The sequence below is a fragment of the Penicillium antarcticum genome (assembly GCF_028974205.1).
Source record: "Penicillium antarcticum strain IBT 31339 chromosome Unknown utg000003l_segment0_segment0, whole genome shotgun sequence".
NCBI classification, from domain to species: domain Eukaryota; kingdom Fungi; phylum Ascomycota; class Eurotiomycetes; order Eurotiales; family Aspergillaceae; genus Penicillium; species Penicillium antarcticum.
In genome coordinates this window covers 517,712-538,483 of record NW_026695301.1, presented here as the reverse complement: position 1 = coordinate 538,483, position 20,772 = coordinate 517,712, and the positions used below count along the sequence as shown (strand labels likewise).

At 49.5% G+C, this 20,772-nt stretch overlaps 9 protein-coding genes across 9 annotated transcripts; 5 read left to right on the top strand and 4 right to left on the bottom strand.

Annotated features, from left to right (window-relative positions):
• Window positions 1-1,315: 1,315 nt before the first annotated feature.
• Window positions 1,316-2,599, top strand: N7508_002901 (uncharacterized protein; the record flags this gene model as incomplete). Its single annotated transcript, XM_058460967.1, has 5 exons — window positions 1,316-1,468; window positions 1,519-1,885; window positions 1,946-2,063; window positions 2,117-2,181; window positions 2,232-2,599. 5 exons carry the CDS (start codon window positions 1,316-1,318, stop codon window positions 2,597-2,599), a joined length of 1,071 nt encoding a protein of 356 aa, XP_058321544.1.
• A 1,201-nt stretch (window positions 2,600-3,800) lies between these two features.
• Window positions 3,801-4,935, bottom strand: N7508_002900 (uncharacterized protein; the record flags this gene model as incomplete). Its single annotated transcript, XM_058460966.1, has 4 exons — window positions 3,801-4,185; window positions 4,245-4,664; window positions 4,761-4,802; window positions 4,859-4,935. The coding sequence occupies 4 exons, from the start codon at window positions 4,933-4,935 to the stop codon at window positions 3,801-3,803; spliced, it is 924 nt and encodes a 307-aa protein (XP_058321543.1).
• Window positions 4,936-6,680: 1,745 nt separating this feature from the next.
• N7508_002899 (uncharacterized protein) lies at window positions 6,681-8,320 on the top strand (the record flags this gene model as incomplete). The annotated part of the gene is made up of 7 exons (XM_058460965.1): window positions 6,681-6,702; window positions 6,829-7,234; window positions 7,290-7,639; window positions 7,749-7,808; window positions 7,875-7,946; window positions 8,003-8,086; window positions 8,142-8,320. 7 exons carry the CDS (start codon window positions 6,681-6,683, stop codon window positions 8,318-8,320), a joined length of 1,173 nt encoding a protein of 390 aa, XP_058321542.1.
• Window positions 8,321-8,528: 208 nt separating this feature from the next.
• Window positions 8,529-10,079, bottom strand: N7508_002898 (putative MFS transporter; the record flags this gene model as incomplete). The annotated part of the gene is made up of 1 exon (XM_058460964.1): window positions 8,529-10,079. The coding sequence occupies one exon, from the start codon at window positions 10,077-10,079 to the stop codon at window positions 8,529-8,531; it is 1,551 nt and encodes a 516-aa protein (XP_058321541.1).
• Window positions 10,080-10,481: 402 nt separating this feature from the next.
• N7508_002897 (putative extracellular lipase) lies at window positions 10,482-12,175 on the top strand (the record flags this gene model as incomplete). The annotated part of the gene is made up of 2 exons (XM_058460963.1): window positions 10,482-11,087; window positions 11,144-12,175. The coding sequence occupies 2 exons, from the start codon at window positions 10,482-10,484 to the stop codon at window positions 12,173-12,175; spliced, it is 1,638 nt and encodes a 545-aa protein (XP_058321540.1).
• A 353-nt stretch (window positions 12,176-12,528) lies between these two features.
• On the bottom strand, window positions 12,529-13,975 carry N7508_002896 (UPF0075 family protein; the record flags this gene model as incomplete). Its single annotated transcript, XM_058460962.1, has 2 exons — window positions 12,529-13,707; window positions 13,778-13,975. 2 exons carry the CDS (start codon window positions 13,973-13,975, stop codon window positions 12,529-12,531), a joined length of 1,377 nt encoding a protein of 458 aa, XP_058321539.1.
• A 592-nt stretch (window positions 13,976-14,567) lies between these two features.
• On the top strand, window positions 14,568-16,008 carry N7508_002895 (damage-control phosphatase ARMT1 family protein; the record flags this gene model as incomplete). Its single annotated transcript, XM_058460961.1, has 3 exons — window positions 14,568-14,785; window positions 14,837-14,953; window positions 15,012-16,008. 3 exons carry the CDS (start codon window positions 14,568-14,570, stop codon window positions 16,006-16,008), a joined length of 1,332 nt encoding a protein of 443 aa, XP_058321538.1.
• Window positions 16,009-16,054: 46 nt separating this feature from the next.
• On the bottom strand, window positions 16,055-18,226 carry N7508_002894 (Zn(II)2Cys6 transcription factor domain-containing protein; the record flags this gene model as incomplete). Its single annotated transcript, XM_058460960.1, has 6 exons — window positions 16,055-16,208; window positions 16,262-16,361; window positions 16,422-16,517; window positions 16,568-17,899; window positions 17,954-17,982; window positions 18,198-18,226. The coding sequence occupies 6 exons, from the start codon at window positions 18,224-18,226 to the stop codon at window positions 16,055-16,057; spliced, it is 1,740 nt and encodes a 579-aa protein (XP_058321537.1).
• A 483-nt stretch (window positions 18,227-18,709) lies between these two features.
• Window positions 18,710-20,493, top strand: N7508_002893 (putative MFS monosaccharide transporter; the record flags this gene model as incomplete). Its single annotated transcript, XM_058460959.1, has 4 exons — window positions 18,710-18,850; window positions 18,926-19,875; window positions 19,929-20,184; window positions 20,239-20,493. 4 exons carry the CDS (start codon window positions 18,710-18,712, stop codon window positions 20,491-20,493), a joined length of 1,602 nt encoding a protein of 533 aa, XP_058321536.1.
• Window positions 20,494-20,772: the final 279 nt, after the last annotated feature.

Genomic DNA, 20,772 nt, shown 5'->3' with positions numbered 1-20,772 from the left:
GATTTTACGTATCATAGACAAAAAGCAGTATAATGGGAAAGGAGACGGGCGTTTCAAGTGCCGGAACCTTTTTTCTCGATCTGGATTTTATTCGTCTATTACTTTTTGGTGTCTTTTTCTGACAGCTGGCACCATACCAAACGCGGACAGCCCCCCCGTCTCTAGAGCGGAGAATTTCTCCACATCATCGCTCCACCAGCCTTACAGGTAGAAGAATTATGGTTGCGATCACATATGATTGAACTAACACTCAAGCGAAGGGGTCCTTAACCTTCCCTTGTCAAGTTTGAGAAAGGATCGCTGTGTTTTGGTGGCGCCACTGCAGATCCACATAACCGGGGAAGCGGAAATAGGGAGAGCATCTGGGGCGACAGCTCGTGCTCTTTGAGCTAGGTCGGATCAGCAAAGAGTCTAGGCTCTGGCAGATTGAAATCTATCTCAGTTTTCCATTCCTGGCCGTGGTATGACCTTGGCCAACGAGATTGCCTTATTCTTGTATGGTTAGTGCCATACTCCAAACGGTAGTGTGTTTGCATGAATCCCGATACATTGGTCAACAACACGACCGTTCATCTCCCGGCATGTTCATTCTCCGCTCTCGGTGTCTTTTGACGGCAAAGGGAGCTGACCCCCTTTCCGGTTTGATCGAACGTATCCTCTACGTCAGTCGAATGTGAGGGAATACTTTGACTCTCGTATGCAATTCACTCAGCCACCAATGGCAAGACATCGCTTTTGAAGTAACCTCCGGCCGTTATCTGTCAGAAACACCGTCCGCCATGGTCCCGCATCTTACTATATTGAGCAGTAGCTTAATTGCAGGCCCACATATGTACGTTTCCCGTCCAATATGCATACGGGGTCTATATGATCACCCTGGCTAATGTGACCTGTCAATCTTTTCCTGGGCCTACTCGTGTGGGGCGCTCGGATGCGGTCGATGCTGACCCGCGTAAGCTATACACAAATGGATATTCCGAAGCCCGTGGGACGCCCCTGGCAGCAGCCCGACGTGAGCCCGTGGGTGTTTCATATGCCACCCTACAGGTCACAATTCTAGACTGTTGGCCTCTCGTACCTTTCAAGTCTTTCATCGGTAGTATGAGAAAATTCGTGAAGGACACAATAATCACATCCTAGCGTACCTTTGCTCCGCACCAGGAGAAGGAAATAATGTTGACCAATTTACACATCAGAAACACTTTCATACTAATACCCTCGGCTTCATACTCATGTTCTAGTTGGGGGCTGTCAGTTTCTATCATTTCAATGATCATCTCACATACTTGGTGATTTAACAACAATCATATTCAACATGGGTGTCTACGGGGGTCTAGGACCTATGACAAATGCAGTGCTTTGGGTTCAAGTCGTTGTTTTTGCTGTCTTTGTGGGACTAAGACTCTATACACGAAAGTCCATCTTGAACGCAGTTGGTGCCGACGATTATCTAGCCATTCTTTCACTGGTAAATGACTCGTATATTCCATTTTTGTGCTCAAAGCTGACTCCCAATAGGTTCTTCAAATCATTTACACGGTCTTCGTCACTGTGGCAAGCTGCTACGGTCTTGGACAAAAGCTTGCTGATGTTGGGAACCAAGATATCTATTTCACAGCAGTCAAGTATGAGCTGTTCAGTCAAGTGGCTGGATTAATGGTCATTGGGGTAGGAAAAGCAGCTGTGGGAATGTTCCTCCTTCGCATCGTTCGAAATCGCATTCAGATCTGGTTTATTCGGGTATGCCTTGCAATCACTGCTTTTATCACTCTATTTGCCAGTATCACCGTCATCGTCCAATGCACTCCGGTGGAGAGAAGCTGGAATCATTCAGTTCCGGGAACATGCTGGCTGGACTTTTCTAAGGTTGGCTACACTGTTGGCTGTAAGTACCCTACTACTTGGTAAAGACTAGACCATCAATGCTGATTATACCTCTTTTCAGCATGGTTCGTTGCCGCCGACTTCTCCTTCGCGATCCTTCCATGGTTTGTTGTCTGGGACCTCAATATGAAACAAAAAGAGAAAATCACCGTGGCGTTGGGTTTGAGTCTTGGAGTCTTGTAAGTTCAGAACTACCAGAATATTGAGAATCCTCCTGACTGAGCCAATTTAGCGCTGGAGTCTGTGGAATCGTTCGCACCGTAGCTCTGTCAGGGCTCAACGCATCGGAGTACATATGTGAGTTGCTTCCAGCTCATTCCTTATGAATACCACTGACCATACTTAAGATGATACTGTGCCAATGCTCATCTGGTCCGCCACCGAGAGTACCGTGACTATCATGTGCTCAACAATCCCCGTTCTTCGACCTCTATACATCCGCATCAGATATGGAAAAGACGGCAAGGACAGCAGCAATGGTGGCAACAGTTCCTACAAGCTGCCCTTGTATGGAAGTGGCCGGAAGTATGGCATACTTTCGATCCCCGGGCCTGGCGCATCGGTTGTCGAGAAAAAGGGTGGCGCATACCAAACTACCGTCATGAAGCACCAAAAAAACAATACTAGCGACGAAACCATTCTTCGTGGGGCTGCTGGTATTGAGAGAACTGATGAAATATCGGTCACCTATGAGCCATATGGTAAAAAGTTCTAAGCTTGCCTTATCGTGTCATGGATACTGGGAGGGACTTGCTCGTTTACTTTATTTTCGTTTCTTATCATGTATATTTGCTGGAGGCTACAAATCGGTTTGAAGCTCATATTGCCCGCTGTTGACCAGTCAGATTTTTTTTTTTTTTTTTTTCAAGATCAACGTTTCCGTGACTGTCCACCATCCATCGTAAGTTGGATCCAACGTAGAAAGTATCTAGCTGGTATAGGGAAACATTAGAAGAGCCCCATTTGACCATGTTTGGACCCTATTTGCTCTTACGGCCCCCAATTAGGCCGAGTGTAGATTTTGTATCTTCTAGGCATTATTTGATTTAAAAGCATGGACATAGAGTTTATAAGCCTTACGTACTTCTATGTAGTATATGGGTCTGCAAACATCCAATTGCATCCTTTTCCGTCCGGTGATACTGATGTTGGAGTTTGTTTCATGCACAAATGATTTCTCTGCAATAAATTGCCATCAGTCATCAGCCCATCGAGCCGGAAGATTCCTTGGTAGTCTTGAGAAACATGATCCCGCATCGGAAACTGCTGAAGTATGATGTCGCTTTTAACACTACGGCAATGAACTATGTTCCTCGTGGTCCAGAGTTTCTTCCTTTTGGGGGATATGGTAGTTCAGACCCCAAGAGGCCTTTTTCATTCATTTTGATCACTTCGATTGCAACTGCTGCCTCCCTGGGGGTTCCATTGTCCGAGGAGTCCCAGTGTCGGAACTCGGCGGAAGAGCTTGGCAGAATTTGCTTCTTGGTGCCAGAAGTAGAATATCCTGGTGAGCCATCTTTCTGGGTTTTTGGGTGTGTTTGAAAAGACCGAGAAAGATGGAGGTGTCAGGGCGAGGGACATGGACATAACACCGGAGACCATTCGTTCGTCGAGGGAAATGGATTCTGGCCGCGATACTGGTTTATGAGTTGTTGGGCTTGTTTCGTTACACGAATCGACGAGTACAGCACGTCCACGGGGATTGATCGCTGTCAAATCAAAACATCAACATCAAAGATTCCAACCTACGAATGCATAGGGAACAATTGATAATGTGACAATAACATGAGCTTGTTCTTGAAAGAAATTGAGACAAAGTAATGTACATCGTGTGTGGGGGATGGACAAAGCGTAAAACAAAGGGAATTCTAAGGCAAGTCTCTACTATCCTCCAGACTCTATTATGCTCGAGTGATTTATTTGCCGATCTCAACACCGGCGCCACAGCCGAGGACACGCTTGATGTCACCGAAGATAGCGAACTGACCAGCAGTGATGGAGCCGACCATGAACAGACGGGCACCGATACCACCGTAAGAGCCACGGATACCGAGCTCCTTGGCGATCTTGACGAGACGGGTGACGGTTCCCTCACCGGGAGCGCCCTGGGTCTTGTTGATCTTGGAGAGCATGGTGTCGGCGGGCTGGGAGATGACAGCGGCGGCGAGACCAGCAACGAGACCGGAACCGAGGTTGATACCGGTCTTGGAGCCGTCGGAGAGGGTGTTCTTGTCGAACTGGGCGTAGATGGCCTCAGAGACCTTCTCGAAGACGACGAACTTGGCCATGGTGTAGGGGACCCTGAGGTAGGCGGGTTAGCGAAAATGCGGCCGACATAAAAATTCCCAACATTGACTTACTGCTTGAACAGGATGGGTCCGAATCCGGAGTAGAAGGCACCAATGCCCTCCTCCTTCATGATACGGCCCATAGCGGGGAGAAGACCGCTGGCGAAGGTGGGCTGGGAGACGAGACGAATACGGGTGGCCTCAAGGGGGCAAAGGGCGACATCAGCGAAGAACTCGGCGATACCGGCGGAGGCGAGGTAGACAGCAGTGCGGTTGTTCTTGGCGTTCTCGTAGCCAAGCAGGTTAATAGACTGCTGCTTGAAGAACTCGTAACCTCCGAACTTGAAGGCACCCTGGAGGAAGTAACCGGCAGCGGTGGGACCGAAGCCAGTGAGGAGAGCGCCAGCACCCTCGTTCTGGATGACCTGACGGAAACCACCGATCATACCGCGGTTGTAGGTGACGGGATCGAGCTGAATACGGGTCTTGACGCTAATTATCGTACTCGGTCAGTATTGGTCCATTTTGGTTTGCGACACTTTGGTATAGCTTCAAATCGCCCCAAATCGCTTCAGATGAATGACTCACACGTCCAATGGCGTGGCGGCTCCGTGAGTGATAGCACAACACCTTTTTTAGATCAGTTCTCGTGTTCTTGATGTTCCTGAGGTTTTATCCGGACATACATGGCACCAGCGAAGGAGATACGGCCGTAGAAGTCGGCGGCGCCCATCTGGGGGGCATTGGCGGTAGGAGCGGCCATTTTTAAATGAAGAGCTTCAAAAAAGAAGAATGAGAATAAAAGGGAAAGAGGAGAGGAGAGTTAAGGTCACTTGAAGCCTTGGTGGAGGATGGAGAGAGGAGAAAAGATTTCAAAGGGATGGGCCCGAACCCGAAAACTTTTCGCGGCCAATGCGGGAGCCACTCGGCAGCACACGGTTGCCACTAAATTCCGATCACCCGGGCAATAGCCCAGTACTTGATAGCTTTCTTTCCATGCATTGATAGTTTGTGTGATATGATATATGTCCAAACAAACACCGAAGCTTTTAATATAAGAACCCCAAGGCGCACAGCCACTGTCCGAGAACGTCATATCCCAATCTTGACATGTATCAGTTAGAGATTTGTTAGAGCAAAATTCCAAGTAGAGAAAGTCTCGGGGTTGCTTCAAAGGTACTATGGCGATCATAAAGATCACAAACAACTGCAACCTCAGACCCGCGTCGCGCATCCCAGCGCAGATTGCAGATTGCAGATTTTGAGTGCCCAGCCACACAATTATCCCTACGTCAGAGTGGACACCCTGTTCCTTTCGTACGGGGGAGTGGGGGAACCATTGTGGCAATATAATCTCTCCGCTTTTCGGGTACCTTAGTGGCTCTGAAAACTAGAGCGGCAGTTCTTCAAGACGAAAAAAGAGTCAAAATCAAAGAACTATGACACCGAAGCTGAATATTGGCTTTTAATGCCATGTATACAATATGTGATGGTTTCTTGCAAACATCTCATCTTTCCGAGACAACAAACAAAGTGTGTTGAGATTCATAGCAATCAGCATTAGACCGACCATGTAAAGTATCATCAGGAGAAGAGTTCTCTCTTACATAGGGTTTTTCTCTCATTTGAGAGACAGACTAGTCTGAAACAGCCTCGTCGGCCTTGACATAAATGCTTCCCTCACATTCAATAGACATCAATTTCAACAAAGTGCTCAAATCGTAGGTCAATATATTCTTTCACATAACCTGTCCATGTTTGAAACTTCAGGCCAACTTGGAATTTCTAAGTGAATTGCACCAGATGAAGTCAAGTATCATAACAATAGTGCCTTCTCCAATCCTAGTGAGCGTTAAAAAGTTCCCATCAACGATCCTGCAACTCCGAGAGTCATCCGAGAGTTTTCCGAGGCGTACCCGCTTCCACATCGGTTTACGGACAGACTGCTTCGAGATATTTGAAATCATTTCCACTCAAATATATATACCTATCGCAATTTACAAAGAGGTGAGCTCCCTCTGTAAGAATTCTAGAATGCCTACCGTACCTCACACTCGATCCTGTGCTGATCTGCCGGACAATATATGCAACGTTCTTCATACACCGTTCATTGGGACCCACCACCACCAAGAGACTAAGAGAGAGTCGATATCTCTTTCTGATAATATCTCTTTCTGGCATCTGGGTGAAGATATCTCCTTAGAAGATTGGTATACGGGAGGTTATTTTCATTTTCAACACGCTCGGTGGGGCGCTGGATGAGGCCGACTCTGTATGAAATCCCAAGGTTCATGTCGTGATGCATTTACAAAATTTCCCTGGTTCCAACGGAAGAAGCACATGTTTCAATCAGTAATCTTATAACTAATTGAATTACTTGAAAATGATACCCAATCGAGAGTAGCAGCACTTGTCTTGGCTATGACGCGAATCATCATACGCGGGTTCGCGGTGAGTGGCTTGGAGGAACATGAAGTGTGGCTTGGCTGGTGCGAACTTCTTACACAAATGCGCGAAGGCAATTTCCTTTGTACGTATAGAATATTCTATCGACTCATATTCCCTGATTCAGAAGTAGAGCCCGTTAGGGACCCCACGTAAATAGGTCTCTCTACATAACAGATTTCCTCTGCCAGGTGGGGCTTTCCTATCTTAGCTGCCGCCGCTTTTGTGAGGGCGCTCAGAGTCATTCTCTCCGAAGAATTCAGCGACCTAGATTGGACCCTATTCGAATTTCTTAACACAGGCGGTTTCAATACCTGCTTCAAGATGAAGTTCACCAACAACCGCGGCGCTGTTATACGGTTCCCATTGCCCGGCGCTGTCATGTTTCCTGAAGAAAAGGTCCGCAGTGAAGCCTCTATCATGCAATATGTCTTGGAAAAAACTTCAAACAAAATTCCAATCCCGGTGCCTTCCATCGTTCGCTGGGTAGAGGCAAAGGAGAGCCCCTCAGACTTGGGACCTTTCATCATTATGAACTATATCCACCACATGGGGAGTATGGGTGATCTCCTTGAGATGCCAGGGCGCCAAAGAGGACAACCCCCAGTCCTCCTCCGGTCCTCCAAAATGCGTTACAGCTACACCCTTGTTCCTCTCATATCCGCCATGCAGGCAATGGCCATCGACGCCGACACCTGGTAACTTCGGAAACAGTCTCTTCTACCCCGGACCTCCTTCAGGAAACTCGGCCATCACCAAGGCAACAGAATCTATTGTTCCTCCTACAGTTCCCTCCGGCGCAAAGGTCTCCAACACCGAAGATGAAGTCTGGGTTTCTGTCTGGGTTGGCGCTTCTTCGACTGCCGGCGACGAAAATGCAAATCTCTACCAGCCGATCTTCAACTGGTCCCTGAACCAGGAGTCTCAGTATGTGAGATTCAACGAGATACCTCCGTATGAAAGAAAGAAGATTGCTGACCATGGATATAACATAGGGGTTGTTCCGCATCCTCTGATGAGTGGTGTGTCGCAGCAAGCACTTATACCCCATGTAAGCAGAACCAGAGGACTCAACCGTTGACTTCTTTATATAGTAGAATTAACTGACTGGAAATTTCCTTCCATTGATAGCCGGTCAGCTTGGTCAGCCCTATGTGACTGTCCCCAAAAACACTGCAGTGGACTTTGAAAGTGAGTTGCTCAAGCATACAAGCATCCCAGCAAGGATTCATCGCTAATTCTTGCTCCAATATACAGTCGTTGTTGAGAACAAGAAGGTCGTTCAAACCGTCACCATGGACGGTAAGGTAGTGTCGAAGGAAAGCGATGGTGAGTGAACAATCCAGATTCCCTAAAAGCTTGGCTCGACTAACAAGCAACCTCAGCTCTCAACTCTCCCCTTAAGTACCTGTACTCCAGCAACGAGTGCTACACTGGTTCTGGCAATTGTGGATCACTCGCCGGTTACTGTAAGTCTTCCCCTTCCCAGTCAGACCCACATGGCGATGACCTAACACAGGCCAGACATCAACAACCTGACCGTCACCCTGAGCGAGGCAGACACCAAGTTTGACCAGGTCATGGCCCTTGATGGTGTCACCGATGATGGCTTCACCACCTCCGATGGTGGCCTTACCTGGCACACAGAGTGGGTCAAGGTTGAGAGCGTCAACTTTGACTCCAACAGTGTTGAGAGCGCCTGAAGCGATAGCTACTAAGTCTGTACTCTGTGTCGCTACCCTAATCACTGGGGTACATGCTGGTCATACGTGGCAGCGGGAAAAGGCATCGGACCGTGACGAGGCTTAAACAGACATCTTCGGCAGGAACGCCAGGGCTCTTCACATAAACTACTGTAACTTTAGACTATGATTCATAGCACATATCTGAAATTTGGGTTCTGTGAATCCATTAGCAAGCTGTCCAGGTCCAAATCGAAGGCCGCTGGCTCACCTCGAAATCCGTTAGATCAACCGACTCATCTACTTCCAAGGGAGCACCGGACTGAATCGCAGCAGCTGCAGCGGCATCTCTTTGCTTGTTTCTCCGCGTCAACAACAAGCGCAAACAGACAGTCAGAACAGCCTGTGCAGATGAGCATGCAAGGAGAAGCTTGCATCCGGTTTGATAGACTGGCGCTTCCTTCGCCAGGAATGCGTGGGGCCCAATGATGTTACCAGCACAGTATGCCAGGAATACGAGTGCGACACCGGTGGAGCGCTTGGTATACCCACCAAGGTTTGTGGCAGGCATCTGCAGGGCAAGGACCAGGGAGCAGACGTAGGCACCGACGATGTAGAAACTGAACAACACGCCGACCTTGTAGGTGGCATGCTCTAGCTTCCACATGAGAGCGATACCGATGATAGTTGGGATGAGATACGCGAACATGACGATGGTACGGCAATTGGCAAAACGGGATGCAAAGTATGTTCCTGACAAAACCCAGACCACTTGGAATGCACCGAATGGAATACCCAGTGCAACAGTAGTGAGTGAGTCGTGAGTCAGGCCCTTAATGATAAGCTTGCTGAAGTTGGCGATTCCACCATTGACGACCTCGTTAAATAGAGTGAAGAAGAACAATATCCAGACCTGCGGATCGACCAGGGCCTCGCGGATCTGATTCCACTTGATCTGGTGGTTGATGATACCAGTGTGACCAAGGCGTCCGCGGCCAATAAGCAGAGCCTTGTCTTCCAAGCTGAAGTGCTTTGCAGAGACGACGTCGTCGGGAAGAAAAAAGATCATGACAATACCCCAGCAAACAGTAATAGCTCCAAGAATAAGGTAGATAGCTCTCCATACGGCAATCGTTTCAATTTGGCCAATACCAAATGTGAGGACTCCACCGACCATAGCGCCAACTCCGTTACAGCTGTAGAAGACGCCAGCACGGAATGGTTGTTGGGACCGTGTGTACCACATGCCGATAATCATCATAAAGCACGGCGTGATTGGGGCTTCGAAGACACCAAGGAGAAAGCGGCATATAGCCATGCCAGTAAAGGAAGAGCAAGATGCAGTGATCATAAGCATAGTGCCCCACGCGACAACGTTCATAGAGACGACCTTAGCGAGATTTGTCTTCTGTGCTAAGATATTCCACGGGTATTCAGCAACGAGGTACGCGAAATAGAAGATACTGGCTAGCCAGCTGTATTGGTTGCTTGACATATGTGTCGACTTGAGAAGGTCAAACACTGCGGAGTAGGCCAGTGCAGATTTGTCGATGTATTGAAGCATGTATGTTCCTGCAAGCAAAGGCAGCAGAATAAGATCTACTTTGCGGACCACGGCCTTGTTGCGTGCTTCATCGTCTAATAAACCTTGGACGTCTTCATTGGTGAATCCATTTTGGCGCAGGAAGATTTCACCCTCGTCGAGGTCTGTGATAATGCCGACTTGGACGGCTTTCTCATCAACAGAGTCTACCACGGGTTCTGTTTTCGTGATATCCATGAGAGTGGTCAGCAAATTGGCCAATGGAAGTGTTCAGGTATGTAAAGGAGAATTCCAAAGGCTTTATTCGTATATGAAAGCTAAAGTCTCCCCGGGCCTTTTAAACTTGACCATTTCGCGTTATCTTGCCTTTCCAGAAACGGGAATGGGAGGCGGAGTATCGCTGGGCATGCCATTCGGACTCTCGCCGAAGTGATAAGAAACCTTCTGATTCATATCAGACAACCTTAACTGTCTCAGAGATAAACATCCCGTGTCTCCACTTGGTTTACTTCCCCCGCACGGCTCTACTTTTGCGGCCCGAATAGATAGCGACCCCAACGGTGCTATATCAGACCACCGAAGCCCAATCCAAGTGTTATCTTGTCGACTTTCTTGGCTTTGAACTTAGCAAGATAGACAATGACAGTTGATAGCAAGCCCCCCTCGGTGACTCTGGCTCAAGGCCAGCTAGTTGGAACCCAACTCAAGGACAATTTCCCACAGACAGTGGAGGCGTTCTTGGGTGTGCCATACGCGTTGCCACCTGTCGGAGACCGGCGATTCAGACCTGCAGTGAAAGTTGCGCGCTCATCGGACACCATTGATGCATCCAAGTACGGCCCCGCGGCCCCAGGCAAAGCATTGCTATCGGGAGGGCCAAAACTGGAGCAGAGCGAAGACTGTTTGACCGCAAATGTTTTCAGGCCCGCCGGTGCGGCAGATACCCAGAAGCTTCCAGTCGCAGTCTATATCCATGGCGGTGCCTTCAACCGTGGAGCAGCGACGATGCATGACACCGCGTCTATGGTAGCGTGGTCTGAAGAACCGTTTGTGGCCGTAAGTTTTGGCTATCGCATTGGCGCTCTTGGGTTTCTCCCATCGAGCCTCTCTGAAAAAGAGGGACTGTTGAACCTGGGGTTGCGTGATCAAATTCATCTGTTGGAGTGGGTTCAGGAGAACATTGGCCACTTTGGCGGTGATGCGGGAAATGTCACTCTATTTGGTCTATCCGCAGGGGCACACTCTGTAAGCATCTCGATTCTCAACATGTTTGAGACCACTGTACTAATGAAAAGGTGTAGATTGGCCACCTCCTACTCAATCACAACGCGAATATCTCCCATTTGTTTCACCGTGTTATCATCGAATCGGGCGCCCCCACTTCGCGGGCCGTTCGCCCTTACAACGCGAAAGTCCACGAAGAACAATTCGGAGATTTCCTCAAGGAAGTCAGATGTCCGGCTGATCTACCTGAATCCGAGATCTTCCAGTTCTTGCGTTCATTGCCAAGCTTAACCGTGACCAACGCCCAAACAGCCGTGTTCGACAAATACAATCCCTCGCTGCGATGGGCTTTCCAGCCCGTAATTGATGGTGACACAATCGCCCGCAAGCCCCTAGATGCATGGGAGTCCACGGCCTGGAACAAAGTCCCTATAATGACTGGCTTCAACGGAAACGAAGGCACCATGTACGTCGAAAAGCAAATGTCGAAGGCCTTTCAATTCCGTCAATTTTGGGAGAACTTGCTCCCGGAGCTTTCATCTTCAGATTTGGATACTATTGAGAAGCTTTATCCCGACCCCTTAGTGGATCCATCTTCGCCATATATTGAAACCAGGGAGGGTGAGGGTCTCGGTCCGCAATACAAACGTATCGAGGCTGCATATGCTCACTACGCCTATGTTGCGCCGGTTCGCCAAACTGCAGAGTTTGCGTCATCCCAGGGTGCTCCTGTGTATCTTTATCATTGGGCACTTCCGCGAACAGTTGTTGGTCGTGCCAACCACGGCGATAACATGTATTATGAGACATACAACGCTGGCATCACGAACATTTCGAAATCTCAGAAAGAGTTATCTGGTACGCTTCATGCTTACCTTACTAGCTTTATTACCAAGGGCGATCCTAATACTATCTCGGGTCGGTACGGCGAGAGACCTGAGTGGAAGCCCTTCAAGCCCGAGGATGCAACGGTGATGATCTTTGGAGAGGGCAATGACGAATTGATTGGTGGGGACACTGCTCCTCCTGCCAAATGTGTTGCAGACGGTTGGGCAAGGGATGAAACCAAATTTTGGTGGTCGAAAGTCCCCATTTCTCAACTAGCTTGATGGTGAAACTCAATAGTTGGGCTAGTACATACGACCACAGGGTGTGGAGAACAGGGCTTCCCGTCCGATCAGCCGTACTTAAGCCACATATAGTACGCGGCCAATTCTCAAGGCGCCTTGAAAATTAAAATGGCGAAAAAATTTGTCTTAGGGTGAGTGTTGGTGATATGGGTGAGAATTCTGGAGACCGAGGTGACCGAGGTGAGAACGGGGTGAGAACGGGATGGAGAGCCATCCAACCAGAAAATATACTTCAAAGTCGATAAAAATGGTATATTAAAACCATTACATTCTTATACCCTTGTATGCAAGTCATTAATCATACAAACTAATAGTTGCACTTCCACATCCTTCTAAGGCTTCCATTCGGTGTAAGGCCGGTCAATTATCATCTCCTTGACCGTCGGCAACTGGGCTTGACCCTTTCCGAATTCCACTGCCATTGCCATAACTTCTCTCCAACGCAATCCCGGAGCAATCTTACCCGAGATGGTATTCGGAGTCAGCGTGTCACTGTTAATAGGAACAAGAGCAGCACGGCCGAGGATAGCCTCGAGAGCCTGCTGAGCGAACGAAACTGCCTCCTTGGCATCGGAAGGAATACCTGTCTCATCAAGACTGAGAATCTTCGAATTTGGCAGCTGCGCCTTGAGGTACTTGATGATGTTGAGGTTGTGGGCACCACCACCGCACATATAGACACCGGCGATCTTGTCAATATCGATGTTGAACCGGGGGAAAAAGGTGCGGTACTGCTTGACAATGTTCTGGGCGGTGATGCGGGTGATAGTGGCGATGATGTCGTACTTGCTCATGCCCAGAGCCAAGCACTCGTCGATGATCTCCTGGGCCCCGTTGTCACCGAAGGTCTCACGACCCGTCGTCTTGGGGGGCAGATGGTTGCAGTACTTGTTGTTGCCGAGGAACTTGTCGACTACTGCCTGGTTGATGGTACCTTGAGCACCCCACTCGCCGTCGCGGTCATACTCCATCTCGCCGTTGGTGAAATAGCGCATTGCGGCATCGATGAACATGTTACCCGGGCCACAGTCCCAGTCGACCATGGCATCGACGCCGCCCTCGCTATCCGGTGGAATGACGCAGAGGTTAGCGATACCACCGATATTCTGGCAGATGCGCCATTCAGTGGGGTGATGAAGGAGGAGGCCGTCGATCAAGGCGACGAGAGGAGCACCCTGGCGGCCGACCGCCTGTTCAGCCATGCGGAAGTCGGTAACTGTAGTGATGTGGGTCAAGCCACTCATGATAGTTCCCTCGCCGAGGCAGAAGGCGGACCGGGTCTCACTAATCTCGGGCATGGAGAGAAGCCAAATGGTCTGGCCGTGCGAGCCGATGAGGTCGATGCTATCGATGGGTACGTTGTGCTTCTCACAGAAGAGCTTGACTGTCTCGCCGAACATGTTGCCGAGCTGGACATTCAGCTGGGACATGAGGGAAGGAGTAGTTTCTGTTTCGCGAAGCATGGTGAGGACGGGCTTCTTGATATCCAGCGGAACGGGGAACTCGTCGTACTGTTTTAGGGCGATTTGTCAGTTCCGCTAGAGTTGATTGGAAAAAACGACTTTCAGAGAACCGTCGTACCTTGAGGATCTCCATGTGCAAAGGAGCTTCAGGTGAAGCCTGGCGATAACGAACCAGGGCGCAGTCAATGCCGTCCATGGCCGTACCGCTGTTCATTCCCATAACTGTGATGTCGAGGGTGCCATCGGCAACACAACGGCGAGTGCCGTGGACGTGAGCAGAGCCATTGGGCTCGGGAAATCCAACTGAAGTGACCATTTCGTAATGCAATTCGATGACTTTGATTCCAACTGTAATCCAGAGGAGCGAAGAACCACTTCATATACCTTTGAAAACCCGACCCCAATTCGTGCTGGGCAAACAACATACCCCCATCATTCCTGATTGCCGAAGTCATGCGCAAGACAGAATGCCGAGAAGGGCAGATTCGGGGATGGGCTTCGCGAGATCCATGACCGAGCCCGAGAAGCAAGCCAGAATTGCCTAATTGGGTATCTTCGAGACGAGGTGCACGGACCGGCACATCCCGGGAGTTGCGAAAACGTGGAGAACCGTTTAAGCCGTCAGCCGCAGGCCGTTTATGCGACCATTTCCGGTCCCTGCATCCCATGTCATTGGTCGAGAAGATCGTATATGTGTGGATGGGTTTCATGGATGGGATGGGGATGGCGAGTGAATCCCGAGCGCTGGTCAGGGCATCCCTCTCTTTTCCATTGACCAGATGAGGATGATCCGTGCTATTTTTCTCTAACTAAACATACTTAAAGAGTCTCCGGAATCTGCAGTTCCGGCTTCCCTGACCTTGCCCAGTCGAATTTATAACAATCACATTATCATGCCTTCCGCCACCATGAAAGCTATTCGCTCGGTTTGGACCTCGGATGAGGGGTCAATGGCTAAACAGACGGCCGAGACCCGATGGGCCAAAATCATTCAGGGCACCGTGGACGATATGGGCGAGACAGCCGCCATGGAGGATATTGACGACCAGAAAAGAGTGGAGAGCATCGCCATTCAGATTGCCCTCAAGGACATCAAGAACGAAATTAAAAATAACTATGCCCTTACGTACGTACGTCTTCTCCAAGCGCTGAAATGCAGAAACTCACGACGCGTCAGACTCCTGCAAGATGACGGCAAGCCCGATGTTCAAGAGTGGAACAAGCAGTTGGCTTCAATTGGCGAGTGCAGTTGGATCAACTGCCCTTGGCTCTTTGGAGAGTGCTACATGTATAGGTACGACTGTTGCTGTTGCAAAGAACTAATCCAAGAATTGCGCTGAAAATCCCACCAGACGTATCCAAGGCATCTTCAACTCCTCAAGATACTGGCAGGACTATGATGTTTTCAGGCGCCAAAAAGACTCTACCTTTATCAAGTCAAGAGCTGCCGTGGAGGAGCTCGCCAGCCGTTACATGCAGACCATTGCCGAAAGTGGACTTGTCCAAGATGAGAGCAACGAAGAGGCTAAGAAGTTGCGTTTTATCGAGATGACGGAGGTCGCCCTGTGGGGAAACGCCACAGACTTGTCACTCCTCGCTAATCTGACTCTGGAGGACTTACAACAATTGCAAGGCCGAGATGCCATCCAGAAGAGCCAGCGCAACATCGTCGACAATGACACGGACGACGTATGGGCGTATCTTCGACGCACTGCCGGTCAGTCTAGTCGCCAGATTGACATTGTCCTCGACAATGCTGGCTTCGAGCTCTTTACCGATGTGCTCTATGCCGCTTACCTGCTCGACGCCGGCATTGCTACCTCTGTCAGACTGCATACCAAAGAATCCCCGTGGTTCGTCAGCGATGTCATTCCCTCAGATATCGAGTCACTGTTCAAGCATCTTGATTCGTCCGATTGCTTCCCAAGTCGCGAGTTTCTCGACCGACTCACCCCGAGACTGCTCAAGTTCTTCCAGTCGGGCGCGATCACGACCACGAGCGACCCTTTCTGGACGACATCGTTCTCGTTCCATGAGATGCCGTCTAAGGCACCTGCTCTCCTCAAGGAGCTCCAGAACAGCTATCTGGTCATCTTCAAGGGCGACCTCAACTACCGCAAACTGACCAGGGATGGATTGTGGCCTCATACCACGACGTACGAGGAGGCCCTGGGTCCCCTTGGAAAGCAGAGCAGCATCAAGATTTTGGCCCTTCGCACGAACAAGTCTGACGTTTGTGCTGGCGTCCCGACCCAGAGGGAGGTTGATGCGTTGAATGAGGAGGCGCCCAATGGTGCCTGGATCCAAAACGGAAAGTATGCCGTGATATCATTTAATGAAGGCCAATGATTTTCCTCTGTCGCATAGATCAATTCCCTTTTATTTCCTGATGTATCTAGGTAGGCAGTGTGGACGAGTTTACGTTATCGACCATTCTTCTTTTAGAGAATTCACTATCCAACTCGTCGGCCACGCATGCTTCGTTTCCATATCTCGCAGCAATATCATTAGTTCCTCCCTTTCTGCTGAATCTGTCATCAAGGGACCCCCTGTCGAATGTCAGTAACTGAATCCTACATGAAAAAGACGGGAAAGGTCTCACAAATAAAGGTGGAATGACATAGCGTGATCAACGATGGCACCGTCGAAGGGGAACTGTTGCATGCACCACAGATGGCGCGAGCGTGCTTCATGACCCGGATCTGATGGTGTCAAAAAGAACTCATTCATACAGCAAAAATCAGAGCTTACATCAGACTCACGAGCTGTGCCATGGACCCCTCTGACTGCAAATTTAGGCGATGGCTTGTAAATGGTCAAGAGCATACAGGCAAGATGATAGTATCCGAATGCCATGACTGCAAAGTACATCAGACAGCGCAAAGTATAGGACTTCTGGAACACATACTATGCCAGTCCGCCGTAAACCATATCTCTGGGAAAGGGTTTCCACTGCCCGGAACGGCTTCGCTATACCAGATTGGATCAAAGGTACTCGGTCGGGTGCTCATCCAGCTATCGACGGCCTCGGATAGCTCTTGCCATCGGAACATTCTGGTAGAAGGTTCAGGATAACTTGGCCCAAAGCAGAAGTGTACCACAGTGGCACAGATCCAAGTCATAGTGTTGGCCCATGCTGTTTCCGACTTCAGATTGCTCAGAGGGTCACCTCCGCTCGGAGGGGGGATGAGAACCAAGTCCAAATCCACATTGGGAGACTGCTGATGCACACAAGCATTGTACAGGCACTGACGCAGATACACCCAGAAAGCCGCGTGCCGCAACCTCGGGGCCGAGGGGTCCACCTCTCGTCCTTGCGATGCCCGGAGCAGAGCCGAGCAGCCGGCTAAATGACGCTCCTGATCGCTACCAGTTACCATGACTGTTTCAGCCCCCGAAGAGATTAGCCTGGGCGTCTTCTGATGGCTCGAAACTCTCTCGGACTTACCGTTTAACTGTTCAAACACCCGCAGGATGACAATGGTACACAGCAAGATGTCATCGTCGGCAACCGTTTCCGAGCTCAGGAAGGGGATCAGTAGTTCTACGCACCGCTCATATGCCTGCTCGGCCATTTCGGCATCGCCGACGTGCCGGGACGCGTAAGAAAGCACAGCATACAGCAAGATCGGCGATTTCTTGACCAGGATGGGGATTTTCCGAGTGAACTGACGGGAGGCATCGGTGCAGTCAAGCCATTGCCCGAGTTGCGTGGCAAAGTGATGTACAAGGTAAGCTTCTCTGTAAGTCAGTGGAGACCCTGCATGTATCGCACCTGCGTGCGAACCCGGAGACCATGGACTCAACGAGTCCGGTTGGAGCAGCTGGGAGATCTGGATTCCAGCCACGTTGAAGTAAGAAGATGTGGTAGTATTGTTGACTGAGGATGCCACCAGAGGCGTGGAAACAGAGCCACTGGTGTGTTCTCGCAGGATAGTAGATCCTTGAGTGTTGTATGGTGATGTCACTGAGGTAATTTCGTGTTGGTGGTTATGAAATTCGGCATAACTTGGATTGGTGGTGCGTTCAGGGCTGGTTGCATTAGCAACCACTCCGTCTGCAATTCCATGTTCCGGAAGGTGTGGCATTTCATCACGATCATGGCCAGGAGCATCCTTGGGGTCTTTCCTAGCCTTTCTTGGTTGATACGGCCTGATTCTGAAGCGATTGGATGGGTCTTCTCGTAGACATTGCCGGTTCTTTTTTTGGCATTGCCCACAGATCGGCTGGACTTGGTCGCCTGTTCTCAGGTAAGTTTTGCATTTAGCCTACATTGAACTTTTCAATGGCTTACATTTGACATGTCTCTTCCGGCAAGTTAGGCTGTGATGGACTTAGCAATGAATCGCGATGAATGACGGAGTTTGGACACTTTGTCGGTAACGGTCACGCAGTCCATAGTTCTGCTTGGCAAACTTCCCGAGAAAGGTCCGAAGGCAAGTAATGTAGATCTGGACTAGCCACAGTTCCACTCAATTTTCGATAGCCGAGGTGCATAGCTCGTGTAGTATAAGGAAAGTTTGCGGGGGAAGACTAACCATCCATTTTTGGAGCGAAGCTTTCCCATGTTGAGACCTTTGGGGTCTACCGGAATCCAGATTAGTATAAGTTTATTGCGAGATTGAGTGAAGTCCGTCTGGAAGAAGAAATCTCGAGACGAGATCAGAGAGTAAACAGGATCAAGTGGAGAAAAGGGTTGGTTATGACTTGTGGGGAAGATGGAGAACTCGGGATTTGGGGTTGCGGAGGTGGAGGCGAATCTGAAAGAGGCAAACACGCCCCGAGGCTTTTGAATTTAGAGTTTAGTTCCATCTCGACCCATGGAGAAATAAGAAACCATGAGAATTTGCTGGTGTTAATCTTATCTCTATCATCATCCATTCTACGTGAGGGAACTACTCATGGTCTATAAACATCCCCCATGTCCCTGATACGAAAATGATCCCTTCTCTATCAATAGGGTTGAGTCTCTCTTGGTTTCTATACATTTTCTATCCATTGCAAGTTGTCTTTGCTCATTGTTTCCCCTCTTAATTCACTGCTATCCAACATGACCCTGAAAGGATTCTGGCGGACGGTCCCTGGACCTAGACTGCTCAAGTTGATCACTACAGTCTCTGCCATTGCCATTTCATATGAGGGCATGAGCCAGGGTGTAATGGGCGCTGTCAATGTCGCCCCAGAATATGGAGTATGTACTGCAGTCCTCTGAACCATGATCTGACCAGAAATGGAGGAGTGAACTAATCGAATATCACAACTGCAGTATCGCATGGGCTTCGCCGATGAGCATGGTAAAGTCATCAAGCCCTCTCTGCAGGGTGGCATCGCTGCCATGTACTATTTCGGCGCTCTCCTCGGGGCCTTCTGGGCCGGCAGTTTCTCCGATGCCTACGGACGTATCAAAGGGATCTGGATGGCCTGTCTCTGGTGTCTTGTCGGGGTTATTCTTCAGGCAAGTGCCATGAATCTCACGCACATGCTCTGCGCCCGGGTCGTTGCAGGTGTTGGTGTCTCTTTCATTATCGTTATTGCTCCCTCGTGGACCGCAGAGCTGGCTCCAGCGAGTCATCGCGGTCAAATGATCGCGTTGACTTTCCTCGCCAACTTCGGAGGCATTTCCTTGTCTTCCTGGATTGGCTTTGCCACCTCTTTCACCGACTACGCCGGTGGCACATTTCGATGGCGCTTCTGCTTTGCATGCCAAGTGATCCCAGTTTGCTTCCTCGTCATTGGAACCTTGCTCATTCCTGAATCGCCTCGATGGCTCATCAAGGATGGACGCAACGAAGAGGCATTCGAGATCATCACCAAGCTTCGTGGAGATGGTGACCGCGACCACCCGGATGTGCAGAAAGAAATTCGCGAAATCGTCGCTGTCGTGCAGATGGAACATGAGACGCAAAGCTCCAGCTATTTCAAAATGTTCTTGGGCATTGGTTCGGGGGATATTCACATTTGCCGTCGTATCCAGTTGGCATTTTGGCTCCAGGTTATGATGCAATATGGCACGGGTATCGCGGCGGTCGTCATCTACTCGGGCAATATCTATCGCACTGCTGGCTTTGATGATTTTAAATCAAACTGGTTGTCTGCCCTGTGTATGACCTGCGGTATCCTTGGAACTGGTGTCGCTGCCATGGTGTTAGACCGAGTGGGTCGTCGCAGGACCCTCTACTGGGGAGCGGTCGCTCTGGGTATAATTCTTTTTACTCTGTGAGTACCAATGCATTTTGCCCTTGGCGTTGCTCTTACTGACTTTCCTCCAGTGGCGGTCTGAACCGTGGAGCCGTCAATAACCCAGATAAGGCTGAACAGTACGGAACCGGAGCTGCTGCCATGGTTTTCCTCTACGTGGCTGTCTTCAGCTCTTCCTGGTTGATGATTCCTTTCATTTATCCGACCGAGATTTTCCCGACATGGCTGCGCGCTAAGGGTAACGCTTTTGGTGTTGCGGGTTGGGCAGTCGGCTACGGCGCTGGATCGCTGCTAGTCCCCGTTATGTTCGCCGGAATCCAAGAAAAGGTTAGTTCTTTCCTCCCTTTCCCATATTTTAATTTCTGACTTCTTTCTTCTCAGACATTTTACGTCTTCGGTGCCGCCATGTTCTTGTACATTCCTCTCATTTATTGTTTCTTCCCCGAGACTGCTGGCCGCACACTTGAGCAGATCGACTTCCTGTTTGCCAGCAAGAGCCTTTTCGTGTGGGATGAGGAGAAGGAGTTTGCCAAGCGAATGACTCATTTCAATGCTGAAATCCAAAATATGGAGCTTGAGAATGGTGAATATGCGGGCGACGAGAAGAGATGCGAGGAATTTATAGAGAAGGTCTAATCAGGGAGATTACCAGTTACAAGCCAAACCGTCCGTGATTGTATTGTTATTTAATACCGCTGTTCTATAACTTACCAATCGCTCAAATCTTAACCCTAATCTAACATAAGCCAGACCCGCTCAGAAATCATCAATATGTGCACTCGATTTGTCTATACCACTAAATTTGTTAATTGCACTGCACTGCCTAAATACGTCATCACAAAATATGATCCTCAGCCGTTATGCGACAAGACAAATTGCGGTGGATATAAGGACCAGCATATGGGCCAGTCTCTC